This window comes from Ambystoma mexicanum, chromosome 11 (genome assembly GCF_040938575.1).
Source record: "Ambystoma mexicanum isolate Mex_15411 chromosome 11, UKY_AmexF1_1, whole genome shotgun sequence".
Classification (NCBI taxonomy): Eukaryota; Metazoa; Chordata; class Amphibia; order Caudata; family Ambystomatidae; genus Ambystoma; species Ambystoma mexicanum.
Genome location: NC_090934.1, coordinates 673,893,746 through 673,916,137, shown reverse-complemented (window position 1 = coordinate 673,916,137; position 22,392 = coordinate 673,893,746). Strand labels below are relative to the sequence as shown.

Below are 22,392 nucleotides of genomic sequence, written 5' to 3'. Positions count from 1 at the left end.
AGACTTTTGCCTCTGAGGAAAGAAGGTTGAAAGACCTTCAGGATGCATTACAGGAAGCAAGTGGTCTAGACACTTCCCCAGAAGTGGAATTTGTCAATCCAGACCCAGGGGAACATGCTGAAACCCCTTATAGAACCCTTATGTCAAGAACTATGGAGTTCATGGGTTGGTCTGCGCCTTCACCTGTTTTTCAACAGGATGACCTCACAGATATTCTGGATAAAGGTCCACAGGAGGATCCTGTGGTACCCTTTCATTCTGCTTTACAAAGAAAGATTTTAACTAACTGGGAAACTCCTGAAGTTGTCCCTGCGGTTAACAAGAAGTTGTCCGCGAAATATAGGGTATCTGCTGCTGACCCTGAGTACCTATCTAAGCACCCTACTCCAGAGAGTCTGGTGGTCCAGGCTGCAACTTCATCAGGCAGTACATCTGCATACCCCACTTATCCACAGGATAGGGATGATAAACAATATGATGCCATGGCCAAGAAAGTCTTCTCGGCCTGTAGCATGGCTTTAAAATCTATTAATGCGACTTGTACGCTCGCTAGGTTCAGCCACACTCTTTGGGAGTGTGCTTCATCAGCGGCTGACTGCCTCCAGGAAGGAGAAGAAAGGGACGCATTTTTAAATATCAGAGATGGTAAAGATGCAATGTGAGTCCCTTCAAACTGGCATTGATTCTGCTGACAGTATCAGCAGGGCCATGGCGGCAAGTACCACAATCCGCAGGCATGCGTGGTTGAGAAAGTCCGGCTTTGCTTCTGACGTACAGGCCAGACTTTTAAATATGCCCTTTGACTGCTCTTCCCTGTTTGGTAAAAAGGCGGATGACAGTTTGGAAAAACTGCAAACATCTAAAGCAGCAGCCAAGTCACTAGGAGCTGCAATCCGCCAAACTAATTTTCGTCCCTCAGGATCCTCATGTGGAAGAGGCAAAGGACGGCCGGCTCAAAGAGGCCAAGGAAAATGTACCCGTGGTGGACGGGGTAGAGGAAAGAAAGCCGCATCAGCAGGAGCCGCTTTACCCTCGGCAACTGCATCAGCCGCTCCCAAACCACTCTGAGGTCTCCCATCACAAGACACCTGTAGGGGGCAGGTTAACTCACCATCTGACGGAATACACCTACAGGTGAGTGGTTTTGGGGCGGCTGATGCAGATGCCGATGGTAAAGAGGCACCTGCTGTTGCTGCGGCTTTAGAATATCTACCCCGTCCACCTCGGGTAGTTCTTCTTTGACCCCTTTGAGCCGGTCGTCCTCTACCTCTTCCGAATGCGGAGTAGAAGCGAAAGGACTTGCCCCTCGCAGAGGTTCCTGTGGGACGAAAAGGAGTCTGACGGATTGCAGCTCCTAGGGATTTTGCTGCAGCTTTTGAAGTTTGCAGTTTCTCTAAACTGTCATCCGCCTTTTTCCCCGAACAAAGAAGAGCCATCGAATGGCATGTTCAAGAGCCTGGCTTGCACATCTGGGGCAAAACCCGACTTTCTCAACCAAGCGAATCTCCTGGTTGATGTACTTGCCGCCATTGCTCTGCTGATACTGTCAGCCGAATCAATGCCCGTCTGGAGGGATTCGCACATAGCGTCTTTACCGTCCTGTATAATATTCAGGAACGCATCCCTTTCTTCTCCCTCCGGGATGCAGTCAGCCGCTGTAGAAGCACACTCCCAAAGTGTATGGCTGAACCTAGCAAGGGTGCAAGTAGCATTAACAGACTTTAACGCCATGCTACATGCTGAAAAGACTTTCTTTGCCATAGCATCATATTTTTTACCGTCCCTGTCCTGTGGGACTGTAGGATAAGCCGTCTTGACATCGGTAGAGGATGCTGCTTGTACCACCAGGCTTTCTGGGGATGGGTGTTTAGACAAAAACTCTGGGTCTGTGGAAGATACACTGTACTTTGTAGACAGTTTTTTATTTACTGCTGGTATTACATCTGGGGTTTCCCAGTTTGTCATGATCTTTCTCTGAAGAGCTTTATGAAAAGGCACCACAGGATCCTCTTGTGGGCCTTTGTCAAGAATATCCGTGAGGTCATCTTGTTGGAAAGATTGTGAAGGTGCGGACCACCCCATGAACTCTGTAATCCTGGCCATTAAGGCTCTGTAGGGGGTTTCAGCATGCTCCCCCGGGTCTGGCTTAGCAAACTCCACCTCAGGGGAAGTGTCTAACCCACTTGCCTCATGTAAAGAATCATGAAGATCCTTTAATCTGCGCTCTTCAGAGGAAAATTCCTCTCTAACTGGGGTTACAGGTCCCTGTAACTCAAATGTGTCTTGTTCAGACAAATCACCCTCTTCTAAAATTGAGGATATAGTTCTCAATTGTTCTGAACTCATAAAGGGAGTAAATCCCATTTCCAAGGCAGAGGGTGCCGAACTTGTCATTATTGGCCTCGAAAGCGTCGATGTCGTCGACGCCGACGTCGAAGGCTTCGAGCGTGGCGTCGAAAACAGAGGTGGAGGCCTCGAGGACCTCGACAGAATAGGAATTCTACTCGACAATATCGAAGTCATCGACGTCGAGGGCCTGGGGATAGTCACTGGATGTGTGGTAACCGTGACTTTTCTTGGCGTCGAGGCCGGCGTCGAGTCGACAGACCCGTGTGTCGAAGGTCCCCTCGACAACGGCGTCGAAGACATCGACCTCGACGGGACCTTCGTCGACGGCGTCGACGGAACCTTCGAGGAAGGTTTGGAGGTCATAGTCCTGCTCGAGGGTTCGAAACGCGCTCGAGAGGTTTCTTTCGCCGGGTACTGCGACTCGCGGCGTTTTTGACCTTCGGGTCTTTCGACCAGAGCATCGCTCTCGGCAGTCTTCGAGGGGGTCGAGGCCGCTTTCTCGAAGACGCTCATCATATTCTTTCGGAATTCCTCCCATTCAGCCCGGGAACTATGTTTCGTGGGGCAAGGGATTCTTTTTGGCGAAACAGAGGAAGACGGAGAAGGGGATCTTCGACGTCTCCTCTTCGAGTGCTTCGATCTCGAGGAGTGATGAGACCCACTCCGAGACCTGGAGCGCGAATGGTGACGAGCTTTAAAAGTCTTACCTTTCTCCAGCTTCTCCCTACGCTCCTTCAGGGCCTTAGCTGTCATGGACATACAGTCCTCGCATTCCGAACAATGGTGTTCAGCTCCAAAGCACCACAGACAAATTCTGTGAGGATCGGTCAACGACATCTTTTTCCCACAATCTCGACATTTTTTGAAGCCGGATCGAGGAGTTGTCGGTTCCGACGAGGAAGCCATCGAGTACGGATCGAATAACTCGAGGTAAATAGGATTAATCTGACTAAGAACTGAGCAACGGTATTCCGAGGCACCGAGTAAGCGCGGAAAAACGGAACTGAGCAACGGACGCTGCGCGCGGCCTTTATAGGCAGGATGACGTCGAACGTCGTTACGGCGGCTGTCGAGGGACATCGACTCGAAGGACGTCGACGCGCAGCGCCCTCTAGAGAAACATTTTTCCGAGGCCAGCAGAGCTGGAAGGAGATATCTAAGATGAGGAATACGTCGGAGGACACAATCCCTTAGAAGAACAAGTTACTTACCAACTGTGACGTTCTTTCGACTGGATGTTCCTCCTATGTATTCCTGGTCTTTGATAAATCCACTTCCAGCTTGCTGGCCTCGGAATATTTTTTCACAGTAGAGGGCAATGCGCATTGACGTCCCTCGAGTCGGTGTCCCTCGAAGGCCTCCGTATTGGCGCAGATGTCACCATAGGTGTAAATAGTCTCGCGCAGCGTCCGTTGCTCAGTTCAGTTTTGAGGTGATGTTTTGCTTTGCATGAAATGGTTAATAACCTTGAAGGAGCGTAGGCTGAAACTACAAAGCAAGTTTTACTGCGGGGAAGGATGGGAGGGGCGATAAGGAATACGTGGGAGGAACATCCAGTCGAAAGAATGTTACAGTTGGTAAGTAACTTGTTCTTCGAATGGATTGTGTCCTCCGAAGTATTCCTTATCTTTGATAGACTCCCATAGCAGTAGTATATAGAGGAGGCGGGAGGAAAGTGAAATGTTTCCCTTTAAAGATGAACAGAGTACAACACACCTTTTCCAAATTTCGTTTCCTGTCTAGAGTAGGAATCAAGACAGTAGAATTTAGTGAAAGTGTGAGCAGACGACCATGTGGCAGCCGCACATATGTCCTTAATTGGAACTCCTCTCTGGAGAGCTGAAGAGGATGCGATACCCCTGGTTGAATGAGCCCTGAGATGTTGAGGGGGCTCTTTTCTTGCCAATTTATAGCACTCTATAATGGTTAATATGATCCATCTTGAAATGGTTTGTATTGTAATAGGTAAACCTAATTTGTGTCCTGCATACCCCACAAACAATTGGTCTGCTTGCCTAATCCTCGCAAGTCTGCTAATGTAAAAACTCAAGGCACGCCTTGGATCCAGCCTGTGTAATCTCTCTTCCTTATTCCCTGGATGGGATGTGTGATGTGGAATTCTGAGACCACCTTCGGGAGAAATTTCGGCTTCACTTGGAGCACAACCTTATCTTTATGAAAGATTGTATGTGGAGGTTTGCAAGATAAAGTTTGTAATTCGCTCACTCTTCTGGCCAAAGTTAAAGCCACTAGAAAGACTGTTTTAAGAGTGACAAACTTTAATGAACAGGAATGAAGGGGTTCGAATGGAGTACCCATTAGAAATTTCAAGATTAGGTTTAGGTCCCACATTGGAACTTGAAAAGGAGTTGGGGGGGGGGAAACATTAGTTAAGCCTTTCAGAAATTGAATCACTATGGGCAATTTGAAGTATGAAGGCTCTTCCGCAGTGTGCTTGAAAATTGACAGCGCTGCGAGGTAGCCCTTGATTGTGCCAACTTGAAGACCTGAATTTGCCAAATATAGCAAAAAAGATAACACCATCGGTGTACTACATGAAAAGGGTTCAATATTCTTTTCTCTACACCAGCTGCAAAATTTGTTCCAACGGCAGCGGTATAAAGATTTTGTTGCTGGCCTTCTGGCTGAAAGCAACACCTCCATTACGTCATCCGGGAGATCCCAATCCTTGTATCTCAGCCTTTCAGAAACCAGGCGTGAAGGTTGAGGGTCCTGATATCCGGATGGAGAACCCGACCTCCCTTCTGCGAGAGAAGATCCTCTCTTTGCAGAAGATGAATCGGAGGACAGATGGACATGTCTAGAAGATCTGTGTACCACATTCTCCTGGCCCAATCTGGGGAAATTAAGATCATGGGTTTCCGGAATCTTCTCAACCACCTGATCATTTGAGGAATCACTGGGACTGGAGTTAACGCGTACAGAAGTGGAAACTCCCAATCCACTACGAACGCGTCCCCTAAAGCTCCTCTCGGGGGAGATTCCCTTGAGCAATACTGATCGCACTTACGGTTGATACTGGTGGCGAACAGATCCACTTGAGGGATTCCCCAAAGCGTGAAGATCTCTTGAAGGACTTCCTGAGCTAGTTCCCACTCGTGGGATACTGTATTCTTCCTGCTCAGAGCGTCTGCCGTCAAGTTCTTCTCTCCGGCTAGGTGAACTGCTGATAGAGAGATTCCTTCTTTAATTGCCCAAAACCAGACCTACATTGCCCCTCTGCACAGTGGCAGTGACCCTACATCCCCTCTTTTGTTGAGGTAGTGCATGGCCACGGTGTTGTCCGTCATTATCAGGACATTCTTTTCCTGTACTGATGGTCGGAAAGCCTTCAGCGCAAGTCTAATCGCTCTCAGCTCCAATAGGTTGATGTGTAGTCTGGACTCTGAGACCAACAATCGCTTATGGTCAAGTAGGTGGCATGGGCTCCCCACCCCGTGAGTGAGGCATCCACGACTACTGTTATCTCAGGCCATGATTGCCAAAACTGTTCTCCTTTCAAGATGTTCTCCTGACAGGCCCGCCACTGAAGGTCTCGAGCTACTCTGTCTGGGATTAGTAGGAGATCTGACATCTTTCCTGAGAATTGTGACCACTGGCTCCTTAACGCCCACTGGAGAGATCTCATCCTCAGGCGGGCCTCTGGCACTAGGACAATGCAGGATTCCATGAGACTGAGCAACCTCAAAGGCTGGTAGACGTTGGGTATTTTTAAACCTGGTTACCATCTGTAGAATATCTTGAGCCCTCACCTCTGGTGGCGAGGCTTTTCCCAGGGATGTGTCCAGGACTGCTCCAATGAACTGGAGTCTCTGTGATGTTATCATCCGTGACTTCTTTAAGTTGAAGGAGAAGCCCAGCTTGTGGAGGAAATGGCAAACATTATCTAGATGAATCTGAGCGTGTTCCGGAGACACTGCTCTGATCAACCAGTCGTCTAGGTAGGGGTAGACGTGAATTCCTTCCCTCCTTAAACTTGCAGCCCAACCGCCATTAGCTTGGTTAAGACCCTCGGGGCAGAGGTCAGCCCAAATGGCAGAACTCGAAATTGATAATGAGAGTTGCCAATTGCGAACCTCAGGTGCTTCCTATGATTGAGATGGATTGGCACATGGAAATAAGCATCCTGAAGGTCCAGTAATACCAACCAGTCCTGAAGCTGGAGGGCATGAAGGATCTGAGAAAGGGTTACAATCTTGAACTTGTCTTTCCTGAGGAATTTGTTAAATTCTCGTAAGTCCAGGATGGGTCTCAGTCCTCCGTCTTTTTTTGTATGAGAAAGTAGGGGGGAGTACCAGCCCTTGTTCCTGTCCGCTACAGGTACCGGTTCTATGGCACCTTTCTCTAGCAGGTCTACAATTTCCTGCAAGAGGAGCGGATCTGGCACTTTCAGAGAGCTGTTCCCCGGTGGATGGCTATGAGGGATGCGTAGAAAAGGCAGGCAGTAACCTTGGGCGACTGTTTCCAATGCCCAAGCATCTGACGTGATAGCCTGCCATACCGTCAGATGTTGAGTCAACCTGCCTCCTACAGGGGACTCCCCTCACAGGACACCTGTAGGAGGCAGGTTGACTCAACATCTGACGGTATGGCAGGCTATCACGTCAGATGCTTGGGCATTGGAAACAGTCGCCCAAGGTTACTGCCTGCCTTTCCTACGTATACCTCAGAGTCATCCACCTGGGATCAGCTCTCAGAAAGCTCCAGATCCGCTCCTCTTGCAGGAAATTTTGGACCTGCTAGAGAAAGGTGCCATAGAACCGGTACCTGTAGCGGAGAGGGACAAGGGCTGGTACTCCCCTTACTTTCTCATTCCGAAGAAAGACGGAGGACTGAGACCCATCTTGGACTTGCGAGAATTGAACAAATTCCTCAGAAAAGACAAAATCAAGATAGTCACACTTTCTCAGATCCTCCAGGCCCTTCAGTTCCAGGACTGGTTGGTATCTCTGGACCTTCAGGACGCTTATTTCCATGTGCCTATCCATCTCAAACACAGGAAATACCTGAGGTTCGCAATTGGCAACTCTCACTATCAATTTCGAGTGCTGCCATTTGGGCTGACCTCCGCCCCGAGGGTCTTCACCAAGTTAATGTCGGTAGTGGCTGCAAGTCTAAGGAGGGAAGGGATTCACGTCTACCCCTACCTGGACGATTGGCTGATCAGAGCTGTTTCTCCGGAGCAAGCTCAGATCCAGCTAAATCACGTGTGCCACTTCCTTCACAGACTGGGCTTCTCCCTCAATTTAAAGAAGTCACAAATGATACCATCGCAGAGACTCCAGTTCATAGGAGCGATCCTGGATACTTCCTTGGGAAAAGCCTCGCCAACAGAGGTGAGGGCTCAAGATATTCTACAGATGGTTACCAAGTTCCAGCATGCCCAACGTCTCCCAGCCTTCGACTTTTTGAGGTTGCTAGGCCTCATGGCATCCTGCATTTTCCTTGTGCCAGAGGCTCGCCTGAGAATGAGATCCCTTCAGGTTCCCGGCAGGGTGGCTCGAGACCTTCAGTGGTGGGCCTGTCAGGAGAACATTCTGAAAGGAGAACAGTTTTGGCAACCCTGGCCGGAGATAACAGTAGTCACGGATGCCTCACTCACGGGGTGGGGAGCCCACGCCAACGACTTGACCATCAGCGGTCGTTGGTCTCCATCGGAGTCCAGACTACACATCAACCTGTTAGAGCTGAGAGCCATCAGACTTGCGATGAAGGCTTTCCTGCCAGCTGTACAAGGGAAGAACGTCCTGATAATGACGGACAACACGGTGGCCATGCATTACCTCAACAAAAGAGGAGGCGTAGGATCACTACCCCTGTGCAGAGAGGCGATGCAGCTCTGGTTTTGGGCAATCCAAGAAGGAATCTCTCTATCGGCAGTTCACCTAGCCGGAGAGAAGAACTTGACAGCGGACGCTCTGAGCAGGCAGAACACAGTCTCCCATGAGTGGGAGCTAGCTCAGGAAGTCCTTCAAGAGATCTTCGCCCTTTGGGGAACCCCTCAGGTAGATCTGTTCGCCACCAGCCTAAACAGGAAACGCGACCTGTTCTGCTCAAGGGAATTTCCTCCGAGAGGAGCTCTGGGAGACGCGTTCATAGTGGACTGGGAGTTTCCGCTTCTGTACGCGTTCCCACCGGTCCCTGTCATTCCTCAAATGATCAGGAGGTTGAGAAGATTCCGGCGAACCATGATCCTAATTGCCCCGGATTGGGCCAGGAGAAAGTGGTACCCGGACCTTCTAGACTTGTCCATCTGCCCTCCAATTCGACTTCCACTCAGAGAGAACCTACTCTCAAAGAAGGGAGGTCAGGTTCTCCATCCAGACATCAAAACCCTCAACCTTCACGCTTGGCTTCTGAACGGTTGAGGTACAAGGATTGGGACCTCCCTGATGATGTTATGGAGGTGTTGCTTTCGGCAAGGAGGCCAGCAACAAAGTCTTTATACCGCTGCCGTTGGAACAGATTTTGCAGCTGGTGTAGAGGACAGAATATCGACCCATTTTCATGTGGTACACCAATGGTTTTGTCCTTCCTACTATATTTGGCAAATTCAGGCCTTCAAGTTGGCACCATTAAGGGCTATCTCGCAGCGCTATCCATCTTTAAGCGTACTGCGGAAGAACCATCCTATTTCAAATTACCCTTGGTAATACAGTTTCTAAAGGGGTTAACCAATGTTTATCCCCCAAGACCATTCCAAGTTCCCCTATGGGATTTAAACTTAGTACTAATTTTCCTGATGGGTACACCTTTCGAACCTCTCCATTCTTGTTCGTTAAGATTCCTTACCCTTAAAACTGTTTTATTAATAGCACTTACATCTGCTAGAAGGGTGAGCGAATTACAAGCTCTTTCGTGTAAACCCCCTCATACAATCTTTCACAAAGACAAAGTTGTCCTGCAAGTGAAGCCTAATTTCCTCCCAAAGGTGGTTTCTGAATTCCATATCACTCAGAAGATTACCCTACCATCTTTCTATCCTCCTCCTCACCTGGGGAAAGAGGAAGAGAGGTTACACAGACTAGACCCTAGGAGGGCTTTAAGTTTTTACATTAGTAGACTAGCCAGGATAAGACAGGCAGACCAGCTGTTTGTAGGTTACACAGGTCACAAGCTGGGGTTACCAATAACTAAGCAGACCATTTCCAGATGGATCATTCTAGCCATTCTGGAATGTTATAAACTGGCAGGGAAAGAGCCCCCTCAAAACCTTAGGGCTCATTCGACCAGAGGTATTGCAGCTTCATCGGCCCTCAAAAGAGGCGTGCCGGTTAAAGACATATGTGCGGCCGCTACATGGTCGTCTGTCCATACCTTTACACGTTTTTACAATCTGGATTCCTCCTCCAGTCAAGAGACTAGGTTTGGAAGGGCTGTACTGCATTCTATTCATCAATAGAAGAAAGCGTGAAGTCAGTACTCCCTCCTCCGAATATAGAATACTGCTATGGGAGCCTATCTAAGATGAGGAATACGTCGGAGGACACAATCCCTTCGAAGAACAAGTTACTTCTTACCTTGTAACGTTCTTTCGACGGGATGTTCCTCCGACGTATTCCTCATCGACCCTCCCATCCATCCCCGCAGTTCTACTTCCCTTGTTGTTGCAGCTTACGCTCCTTCAGGGTGATTAGTCTAGTCCAGACAGTAATACTGTGGGCTACAAAACGGAAGTGAGCAACGGACGCTGCGCGCGGCCTTTATAGGCAGGATGACGTCGAACGTCGATACGGCGGCTGTCGAGGGACATCGATTTGAAGGACGTCGACGCGCAGCGCCCTCTAGAGAAAACATTTTCCGAGGCCAGCAGAGCTGGAAGGAGATATCTAAGATGAGGAATACGTCGGAGGAACATCCCGTCGAAAGAACGTTACAAGGTAAGAAGTAACTTGTTCTTCTCAATCGATCAACCCTATTACAACTTATGTCAACTATGCCTTGGTTAATAACAATAACCAGTAAGGACATGGCTCAGATTGAGTTACCGCAGGTGGGAAGTCCTACTAATTGGGTGGTGATCCGTTTTGTCTCACATGGCTGTTTCTTTAATGTGGGCAAATGCCCAAGCCTTGTTCAACATGGGTCTCAGATTGACTGTGTGTAAAGAATAAACAAAGCACAGTGTTAAACATGATGTACCAAATAACAATGTTCCCTCTGTGTGTTAGCAGTCTCTGACATGGGAGCCGGATGATAGAAAAATGTTACTTGACCATGAACTGCAGTCATCATGTTGACCTTTGCGTATCGCAAGTTCGAACAAACACTGGAGGCTATAGTCATATACTCGGTGAAGCTCCTTCTTTGAACATTTTATTAACCTTTGACATATTTATGTTGCAAGAGTTAGGGCTCGATTGCCCCCTATGTATTGAGATGTATTGGGAGGTATGATATATATCAGAAATTAGCCACCAAGGGTAAGAGAGAGGTAGACCTATGGTGGCCTTGGGTTACCAGTCAATTGGTCGAAAACATTTGGTCGACAGGACAACTGGTCGACACCATTTGGTCGAATGGCAAATGGTTGAATTTTTTTTTTTTTTTTTTTTACCCCTTTTTTGGTTTTTTTTGGGGGGGGTCCCCCCCAACCCCCTTTTTTTTTCCCCACACGAAAACCCACAAAACACATATATATAAAAAAAACAAAAAAAATTGACCATTTGGCATTCGACCAAATGGTGAAATGGTGTCGACCAAATTGCAGTCGACCAGTTTGCTGTCGACCAATTGACTGGACACCGTGGCCTTGCAATAGCTGTCAAACAAACATTTTTTTCAAAATGTGTATTCAACGAAATAAGTAATTGAAACCTGTTGGCTGTGGAAGTAGAACAAACGCGTTCCAACTCCTCTTGGAGCTTACTTTTGATAAATGTGTATGCTCCCCCTAGTATGATCCATCTTGACTATTTGTTTGATGGAATTGAAAATTGTCTGACCTCAATTAATGAGACCGGAAGCTCGCAAATAAGAATACTTGGGTGTGATTTAAATGCAAGGTGCTTAGATAATATAGAATGTGCGGCATATGAAAAAGTAACTAAAACAAGCACAATGCTACAAGGTAAAGGTAACATTACAGGGAGTCATTGGGTTTCCTTCCTCAGGCAATGGAACTTATGGATGTTGACTGGAAGAACCATGGGCGACATACCTGAGTCTTATACATGGAAGGGAAATGAGTGTGTAGCCACGCTGGATTACCTGTTTGGCAATCATGATTGTTTGGAAAGGGTGCAGAACATGACGACTATCCCCACTGAACATAGTGATCATGACATTCTAGCACTAGATCTAGATATTGACACACATTCAGGCCATCTGAGTGGGTGTAGAAATGTCACAGTTAATCATGCAGGTAATTCAGTATGTTGGACTGTTAACAACATAACGAAAATTAATAACATGATTGATGTTGAATACAAAGACATTATGACAACAATCGAACCATTAAATGTGGATCATATTCAATGTTTTTTTTTACAATATGTCTAAGAAGTTCGAGGTGAATCCGAAACAAAAACAGGTAGTATGCAACAAAACCCCATACAAATATGACAGAGCCATTTGTGACTCTAATCGTGCAATGCGCAAAGAATTGCGCAAACTTTATAGCTTAGGGCTGGAACCTGGAGAAATCGCTAGATATAAGAAAACAATTAGGCAAAAATACCAACAATGGCTAAGGTATTGGAAGCGATCTATAAGTAACCAAAGGTGGCAAGAAATTATTAGAATATTGGGCAGTAATGAGTCAAAGACCATCTGGTCAAAATTGTCTAAAGCTAAAGGAGATGTAGGAAGAGCGCTGATAAATCCCATTCAAGAAAAGGTGTGGGTAGTTTACCCCCTAGAGAGTTCTGTTATGCAGTGCCAGAAAGTTAGACAAGAATACATAGAAGGGGGTTGGCCCCTGAAATTTACTGCAGATATAGTTAAAACGCCATTTTAAAATTAAACTATTGAGCTCCGTGACCAAATGGTCTGGCAAATATCATTCTTAAACAAAATCCTGATTTATGGGCCAGAATTCTGTGTATCCTGTTTAACGGGGTGAGTCAAATCCAAAATATTCCTGTGTCATGGCATCAAGTAATTCTTTTACCCGTATATAAAAAGGGAAATTGCAACCTCCCAGAAAATTACAGAGTATCTTTATTTGATGTCACGGGCAACCTATATACATCTTTTGTCTGTGATGTGTTACAGGCTTGGGTGGATGACTCTAAGATATTACATTATGCCCAAACTGGAATTAGAGCGGGGGCTGGGACCACTCATAATTTTAGAATATTAGATTCAATAATTGAAGAGACCTGTAATGCAGCTTGTCCAACAGTGCATGTCATTTTCATAGACTTCTCAGCTGCGTTTGACAGTGTGGACCGGCAGAGACTTTGGAATAATCTTAGGAATTTGGTGTGCCCACCCTGGTTGAGTACTATACTGAATTGTCTACATAAGGGTATCCAGGCACGGATACGTCTCACTAACAAAGGCTGTGCGGCAATTCCGATTCCGATATATAAAGGAGTGCGGCAGGGCTGTTTAATGGCAGCATTATTTTATCGGTTGTTGCCCAAAGCGTGGCGGGGTCATTGGTGCTATGTCTCCTCTACGCAAACGATCCGATTTTGTTGAACTATACGTATTTGGGGACAAAAAATATGTCCACACAGTTGTATAAATATGCACTAGAGAACAAACTTAAAATATGTCAAAAACTGAAATTATAGCCATATCAGCGATAAAAGTGAAATGCCAAATTTTTAACACCGATTTAGGGAATATTGAATGTGTAGAAACATATCCCTACCTAGTCTTGGAAGTGATTTGTGGCACTAACTATAAATACATCAGAGGCTAAAAAGATAAAAGCCGTTAGATTAATGCATCTGATTAAAAAGTTTTCTAAAGAAACACTGGGTTTTACTTTTGAAGGGATTATAGTACTTTATAAACAATGCTTTGTTCCAACCATACTGTATGGTTTGGAAGCATTGTCAATGTGAGATTTATCATGGCTTGACTTAATAAAGGGACACTTCTGGAGAAGAATATTGACTCTAAACCAGTCAATATCAGTCCAATATACACTGGGGCTGATGTTGAAAGGCAAGCTGTTGAAGAAGCGTGGGTTATTCCATCTAAAAATACAATGTGAACTGTGGCGCTTGTTAGAAAACAGAACACATGTCAACGATCGTTTTGAAAAACGTGCAGAGTCATTATTCAAGTATATAGCATGGTCGCCTGATTATGCAAGAAAGAATCTGTATGAAAGATTAAGGCAGATACTAATGAGGAAAATAAAAACCTAGGACTGGAACCGCAACCATGAGCATTTCGAGACCTTCCCATCCTATAAATATGTGACTGGAGTGTCCCGTAAGTATCTGTGGACCCAGCAATATTTGAGAAAATGCCCAAATTTAGCTGCAAGATCCCTTCGATTAAGATTGCTCACCAACCAGTTACCACTATTGGCACTGATTGGAGCAAGATAAAAAATCTCAAGAAATTAAAGATATTGTAGAATCTGCAAGAAGCTGGATATTTTGGAGACTCCTCTGCGTGTATTAACAGAGTGTCATGTCTTGGGTTCGGAATATGACGTCCCTGGGGCACCTTGTTCATGATTATAAGGCAATAAAAAGTAATACATTTTGGATTTATTGCTTGAATACTGAGTGCCAGGGGGTGCATATTGCCCAGTACCAATTGTGGCAGCGAATTAAAATAAGGTTTAATAAAAGCACTATCGTGAACACTTTAAACTGTACCCAGTAGTAGCTAATGCACTGGTTAGGTAGAGGAAAGAGGTAACTGGAAATAAAATATGGTAGACTAAGATGTAAACCAGTATAGTTTACTTAGAGTGCATTTTAGAATAACTATGTCATATAGTTTTAAAGTATTATATAGTATTATGATAAAAAGTTTTTTTATGGTAATCAAGGATGTAAACTAAAATTGCGAATGCTGCGAAGATCTGGACAAAGAAGGAATAACGATGAGTATTAAGAAATTGCTTGATTAATGTTATGACGACTACATTGAGAGAATGAGTAATCCATGGTAAACATGTGAAATGCAAAGGTAATGGACATGCAAATGTAATGTGTACCATGTTTATATTCCATCTATTTTACTGCCTCATGTTATGTTGATTTTAGATGATGTAATATACATTTGTAAAGTTTTTTTCAATGAAACTCAACAAATTTAATTAAGCAATATGCCCCGTGCAGCGGGGGCATTACCGACTCAGGTAATGCCCCGGGGCCCATAGTTATCGGCCCCGAGCGGGGGCATATTGCTATTAGTACCCCGGCCCGCAAAAACTGCATGACCGGGGCGCTAAAAGGTTTATTTTTTTCCCGAAACGCCACAGCGTTTCGGGAAGAAAAAAAAAGACGTCAAAGAAAATGGCCGCCATGGAAAGGGAAAACCGAGTCAGTTTTCCCTTTCCATGGCGGCCATCGGGAGCGGACGCGCTGGAAACAGAAGTGTTTCCAGCACGTCCGCTCCTGAAAAAAAAGAAGGTAAGTTGGGTTGGGAGGGCGGAAGGGAGGGGAAAGGAAAAAAAAAAGTACCTGGGTCCCCGGCGGGGGGGACGATGGAAGTCTCCAGCCGTGTGGAGGCTCGGAGCGGGGATGGCCCCGCTCCCAGTCTTCACATGGCTGGAGGCTTTCATCGTCCCCCGCCGGGGACCAAGTCATAGAAGGTAAGTGGGGTGGGGAGGGCAGGGAGGTGGGAGGAGGGAGGGAAGGAAAAAAAAAAGCCTTACCTCTGTCCCCAGCGGGGGGCGAAGGTAGCCTCTCAGCCTTGGGGAGGCTCGGAGCGGGGATGGCCCTGCTTCGAGCCTCCTCATTGGCTGAGGGGCTGCCACGCCCCCCGCCGGGGACAAAGGCTGTGGAATTCCGATGGAGGGATTCCCGGCCTGGTAACGACTCGGCGAGGGCCAATCAGAATGGCTCTTTCATTCTGATTGCGCCCTCGCCGGGTACTAATAATAATTAATGATTTACTGATTGACTTAGCAACTTTTGCGACTGATGCACCTAGTCTCGGCAACCTGAATATTAATGTTTGCTGATGATGCTGTAGTGGTGTCCAAAACACCATGCAGCTTCCAGTGCTAGTTCAATGGTCTATGTAGCTTAAAGGGATTGTCCTTTAACATTCAACAGACAAAAGCAAAGATCTGCAGTAATAACTTACATGCTAATGCTAAGGTATGTTTGACACTTAGGACCATGAGGTTGTACGTGTAAATCATTTCGATTACCTAGGAATGTGTTTACTGAAAAATCCTTCATAAGGATGCCCACGTTGACAAAAGTGTTGTGATGCAATGCAGATGTGGAGAAGCAGTCGCCTGTTTTAGTAAATATTATGGAGGATGAAGACATTGCCTGTCTTAGGAGTTTTGTACGGCTGTGTCTCTTACATATGTTACATATAAAGCCTACATTTGGGACCCTCCTTAAATCACCCATTTAGAAGTTATAGAAAACTGCATATTTAAAAAAATTCTTAAACCTCCTGTTGGGGCCTAAATATCCCTGTCATGTTCGAAGTGGGAAATGTATGAATTGATCCCAAGCAAAAACCATTGTCTGTTTGGAATAGGCTGTGGAGTAAACCCCAATTGTTTGTATTTAAAGAAGCACTTTGTGATGTGCTAGATTACCTGCAACTATTTCCTTTTTTCCCCTGCTTGAAATACATTAAAGAGATGGTCACTGAACTTGGATTGTCCGAGGCTTGGGATCCCCCACATCAAATGACTTAATAAATGAAACTTTGGTTTAAAGCAAATCTTAAGGCCTGCTACTTTAATTAATGGATTTTGGTTTTTAACCTCATTTCTTATTAAGCGCCTACCTGGAAATTAGACATGTTTGAATTTGAGCAGCAATTTGCACTTGATGAACAACCTTTTGCTAAAAGCTTGCATGTGAAATTTTGGGAACCTTCCCTTAAGCCAGTAGAACAGTGCAGTGGAAACAGGGAGTTGGTGCCAACTCCCTGCACTGTTTAGGTATTCAGGAAGATGGGATACAGTTTCTGTTTCTCTTTAGTCTATATTTTAGGGTGAGAAATCTTTATTACAAAAGTGAGGTGAGTGATGCATACTTAAAGACGTTTTGCTATTGTTTATCAACTTATTGTCCAATGGTTTTTGTAGTAAAGAGGTATTTATCTTGAGCATTGTGAATGATGTGCCTAAATTGCCCTCCTCATACATAATCAATATCCCCCAAACGTTGCTAAATAGACCTTTAATTAATTATGGCTTGTAACCTGGCTATCTGTAGAATAATTACATTTCTGTTTTTACATTTTGATTTTTATCTTTTAGTTTATACTTTTATTGTATGGTTTTTGTGTATGATTAATGGAATGATTTATACAATTAACCATTATTGATTAATTTGCAATGCATAATAATAGTAATAGTTGACCTCCTTTTCAGCACAATTGCCTCCTATATCTGTAACATAGAACTTCCACTGTCATCAGGTTTTTGAAAAATTGTAATACCTCATATTAGTGGAAGGCTCCTCAACCTACATTATAAAGATACATTTATCTTGTACAACACTTTAACATAATTTGTTGACGGTTGCGATGTGCGGAAATCATTTTCTGATTATTTCTCTTACGAATTCTACGTGTATTCACAGGTGAAGAGATTTCAGGTTCTGACCTCAGCGGTTCTGAAGATGACGATGATGATGGAGAGGTTGGCGAGGATGGAGAAAAGAAAAAGAGACGTAGAGGTAAAGTACAAGTGTACCCAAACTACTATTTCATTGCGATTACCCATTCTTACCCATTTAGAAAACTGGCTATTTCCAACTCTTGGCTCTGAGGCCCATGCATTCTAAAATGTGTTGATTCCAGACATTATATAAAATACAGCTTTTGTATGAATTTGAATGTATTCCCTCTTTCGGCTCCAAGGCCGCCCGTGAAAAGAATTAAAAAAATATTTCAAAACGTAGGCCTAAAGAATACATATATTAGACAGTCATACACTTTTAGAAAGCCCTACAAACAATTTAAAAACTCCTGTGCATGAACTATATGGTCAGTTGGAACTATTTGGCCATAACACGCAACTAGACAATCAGTTTATTGGTGATCCGCAGTCCTTAATGTGCTTGCGTCTGGGTCATTTCCCTGTAATTATTTTCAACAGATCTAATTGATATTCTATTTGTGGTTTCTTTATTTTTTATGTTACACAATCCATGGGTCTCTTTTGTAAACATGGCACTTAACATGTGAGAAAACCACCTTTTTCCAAGATAAATATTTCAGTATTAACATTACATAGAGCACCACAAGTATGTTATCATGCACATGTTAAACTCTGCTTTATAGCCATGCTCAAAATGTGGGAATTGGTTTACTTTTGTAGGATATTAAAACCAGCATTTGATCAACTTCAGGCATATGCCATGCAGCAAAGTAGTTCTACCTAAAATATCTATAATTAGTAAGGAACATATGTAAAGAAAGACATGCTCCTTTGCAGTTTTAGTGCTGAAAAGGTGGGACTGGTTTTTGCCAAAGAAGAGCTATACATGAAAATTGGCCATAGTGTCACTCTATGGCGTGTGGTGTTGTAGTATTAATGCCATCAAGATGTCTGCCTACAAAGTACTCAAAATCTTCAACATTTCTGTTATTTAAGGATGGATTTTAGTTTCTATGGTCTAATTTCAAAGATGTTTTACGGCCTTACAAAGTTATCCTAACAACAGTTTCTCTAATGTCTTTAGTGTATAATGAATGTCCATATATATAGTATCGTTATTCAATGACGGCAATAGGGTTACCTGTTCTGTTCTTCATTATTTTCATTGATTAATTTGTATTATCCTTTACAGGTATAACCTTATGGCTGAGGTTATTGAAAGTGTTGTGTAAATAGGTCACCATAGTCCTAAAAAAGCAAGTGCTCCAGTGCCAATAAACTTTCATTTGTTTTTGTGCCAATGCCAGACCTCAAAATCTACTTAAAATTCAGATGATCTGCTTGCTTCTCGGCCAAACATATGCCCCAATGGGCAGAAGATCTGGATCATCCGATAGATGACCAGCTGTGGTTGGAAGTCTGGACGAGGAGCCACTCTTCTTCTACTTGTGTGACGAACAAGGAGTGTGCCCTTAAGCTGGTTACACCATATGCAGAGGGCCCTGGACCTGTCATGCTGATGAAAATGTGGAGCACAAGGCTTGTACTTCATATGTGGTGGGACTGCCCCCTAATTCAATCATTCTGGGAAAAGATTATTTCCTTTATTGAGGATATCAACCACAGTAGGCTCACTCTTCAGCCTGAAGAGCTCCTGCTGGTGGCACGAGTTCCGGGGATATACCCCAGATCTGGGAGGACAGCCAAGTTGATTACTCTACTCCTGCTGGCTGCTAAGATTACAATAGCCCGGGCCTGAAAATCTCCTTAGGGTCCTATTTCTGCCGTATGGTGGATCAAACTATGGGACATTCTAGTGGCAGAGAAAACTACAGCAGCAAAGGAGGGTAGACTACATCAATTCTCTGATATCTGATCCCTACTCCTGGGTTATGATGCCGAGTTCCCAGCGTTAACTTATAAGCCACAACTGCTGAAACTATTTCTATAGGCGCATTAGCCTCTATATTGCCTCAGGTTGGGGAGAGGGGTAGAGATCTGGGCGGGGGGAGCTGGGGTGCCTATGTTTTCTGCTATCTGTGGTTCACTTTCAATGGTCTAAACTCAATGCATGTAATGGTGCTTCATTTTGCAACCAACTTAAATAATGTTGTTTAACAGCAAAACCTACTTTAAGTGCTTGAAGCTGCAAGAATTTGAAGTTGGTGTCATAACAGTGATGACAAAAACATTGCAGAACTCTTTGAAAATACAAATGCGGACTAAATAAACAAATGTGATATAAGGTGGCTTTTTCCCCATTACAATAAGTGCACACAATGGTAATCATGCTAGACAACAGGCCAAATACAAAAAACGGGCAGATCATGAAGATTCTGGAGATATCACAGTGAGCAGTTTGAAAAACCAGATGTTGTTTCACAGCCTAGTCACCGGGGATGCCATACTCTGGTGACCATCGCTTTTGGATCCCAACCCTGGGGGTGATATGATATGAGTAATTTATAATTCTCCTGTACACAAGTGTTGCTAGGCGAGACAAGACAAGGTGGGAGACATCGGGAGGACGAAGCAATCATACTAGGCCTTGTGCCATTCAAATAGTACAAAGGGGGCTTGGAGAAGTACCAGGGGGAGGGAGACAGGAAATGTGGTCAGGGCAGCAATTGCTCTGAGTAAGTGCAGCCGGGAGAGCCAGCTAAGGAAGTGCAGGAAGGGGGGGCTGTCGTATACAGCCCCAAAGTGTGCAGAGATCTGGAGGTAGTGCAGGTGCTTGCAGGTTGTAGAGGAAGCCTGGTGCCTGTTGAGTTCAGAGGGTAGCCAGGCGGCCAGCTAGCATGAGGAGCGAGGGAGGATCACCTGGGTAGGGGGTACTAGGGGACTTGGGGCGAAGCACCCAATGGTGAGACATGGTTTCCCCCTTTTTCCACAACACATCTAACCCTATCCTAGCTTATTTTCTGGGAAACTACAACTCCCATAATTTCTCCCCATTCTATCTTGACAAAAGTACTGCACCAAGGAAGATGAGGAATGAGGCTAGGCAGACTGCTTCCCCTGACTTGCATTGGCCCTGTCCCTGTAATGAGCCCAGGCAGGGTCAGGCATGTAGCTCTAACGATTTACACCCGCCACTTATTGGCAATCCCTGTGACGATGAAGGGTGGCACGTACATGCACACTTTGAGCGAGGCTGGGTATGTGAAGGAACAGCTCTTCCAAGGCTGATGCGGACCTGACGGTGGAAGTTAGAGGGCCAACGGGTTGATCAACAGTTGAGATGTTCAAAAGAGAGCCAGGCAAGATTTCCATGCTTTTGGGAAGCTATAAGTGTTCGAAAAGCAAAGTTGAGTGAACAGAGGAAAGAAACTTTCAGGGTGCCAGAAAGCGGCCCGCAACTCTCCCGGGTGAACGGCAGAGTTGGGGAGGTGCAGAGGTGGTAATGGCTTTAAGCTGCAAGAAAAGATGAAAGCTATCCTATTAACATGACCAGTGAGTTATCGAGTGGAACAAAAGTCTGGTTGATAAAGGGAAAGTGACTGTAAAAGTTCCAGGTTATGCGTGTGCTGATAAAACATGATTGAAGAGAACCATTGTTTAAAGTTAAGGATACAAAGTAGCAGAGTGGTCCTGCAAGATAAAATCGCACATTTGAAAGTCTCTGTGAAATGTGATGAATAATTGTGAAAGATGTTGCAGCTGGGATCAAAGGAAAAAAAGTTGTGCAAGATGAAAGATGAAAGATGTAAATATGCATTGAGGGCCAAGATTGAAATATATGAACTGTGAATGTGCCACAAGGGCAAAAGCAATATGTGAACTGTGAATACGACAAGAGGTCAAAAGCAAAACATAAGAACTTTGGGGAAAATGCCATAAAGGCAAATTAAAAAGAATAAGAACTACAAGTACTAAGAGGCATTGGTGCTGCAAGAGAAGATTGTGAATTGAAAGATTGGTGAAAGTAACGGTCGAAGTGGTCATTCAGAGGTCTATGGAAATTCCTTGCAGTTTCGAAAGTCTTCGACAGTGAAAAGAGATACCTTAGCTAAAATGTCGGGAAGGAAACCCCCACAAAGAGAAACAAGACGGGCCTGAGCCCGGCGGAGGGAAGCCTGGGCAGAACTGATGGCAAGGCGCAAGTAGCTTAGGAAAGTGAGTGAACTATCAGAAATTGGAAGCCTAAGATTGAACTGTTGAATTAGAATCAAGTGTGCAACACCGAGAGAACTGTGCCATCCACCTATCTTTTGTTTTCTTAAAGGACTCTCTAGAACCCGTGGGGTTGAACCTGGGGAAGGGAGCGGGTACTGAAGCCATTCTGACATTTCTTTGAGACACTATTTTCCTTTTGTATTCCCTTCACACATTTTGTTATTCTGAGAAGGAGGGCAAGGTTAGGTTTTCTTAGTATAGGCCTTTTTATTTTGACCAGACTGACTTGGACGTATTGTTTAAAGGTCGAGATTACTCCCATTTTAGAGTTGGGGCCAGATAGGAATTCTAGCATGCAAAGCAAATCATTTAATAAAGGTTTTCAAAACTTGTATCCATTGTGTCTGCGTCTATTGCTCGATGCCATGCCTTCTTCAGAGTAGCACGGAACTTCCTGTAGAGAACCCAAAGTACTGGTACTCAATTACAAAAACATTACCTGCTTCTTTTGTGATAGACCCGAACCTAGGAGGCATCCATTGCACACCGTTTACAATGAAGATGCAGTTCACAGTGTGTATGATGCTATTCAGTTGCGGGAACATAGCCAATGAAAACTGAAGTTGAGTGGGTGCATCAATGCAAAAGATGCTCATGAATTGGACATAGTTTATCTTAAAGAATGCTATGCAAAAAATGTACACGTCTTTTGAAGTACAGAAAAAACTATTGAAAAACTACTGAATGTGCATGTCAGAATTCCTGGACTATTAGAGGTTCATTTGGAAGGTTAGGTTGTCCGTATGACAGATGGAAAGGACACTACAAGAAAATCTGTTACTTAAAATGTGTAAGAGAGGACGATATGATATCAAGAAACTCCGGGCAAACGCTTACTGAAAATACATTTTATGACATGGACGGTAATATTCAGCAATCCTGTCTCCATTTCAGTGTATTTTTTTTAACCTCAATTAATGCTGTTCTTTTACCTACAGAAGCAAGTTCCAACTTAAAATAAGGCTGCTGAACTAATATGGAAAACCATTCTGGCATCGAAGAAGTGGAAATTAACACATTCCAACATGCATGACAATGTTAGAAAAGCAATAACACAATAAGTGTTATCCTTTTTCGAATGCTGAAAAAGTGGGAAAACAATGCTTGTTAGCTGGCTTTCAGTTTGA

The 22,392-nt window shown here is 44.6% G+C and overlaps 1 protein-coding gene across 1 annotated transcript in view; it reads left to right on the top strand.

Annotated features, from left to right (window-relative positions):
- Positions 1 to 22,392, top strand: part of KIF3A (kinesin family member 3A) — a 1,370,456-nt gene that overhangs the window by 779,672 nt on the left and 568,392 nt on the right. Inside the window, exon 9 of the mRNA XM_069623529.1 lies at positions 17,070 to 17,165. Within this exon, the coding sequence (XP_069479630.1) occupies positions 17,070 to 17,165 (96 nt within the window). The remainder of the gene's footprint in view (positions 1 to 17,069; positions 17,166 to 22,392) is intronic.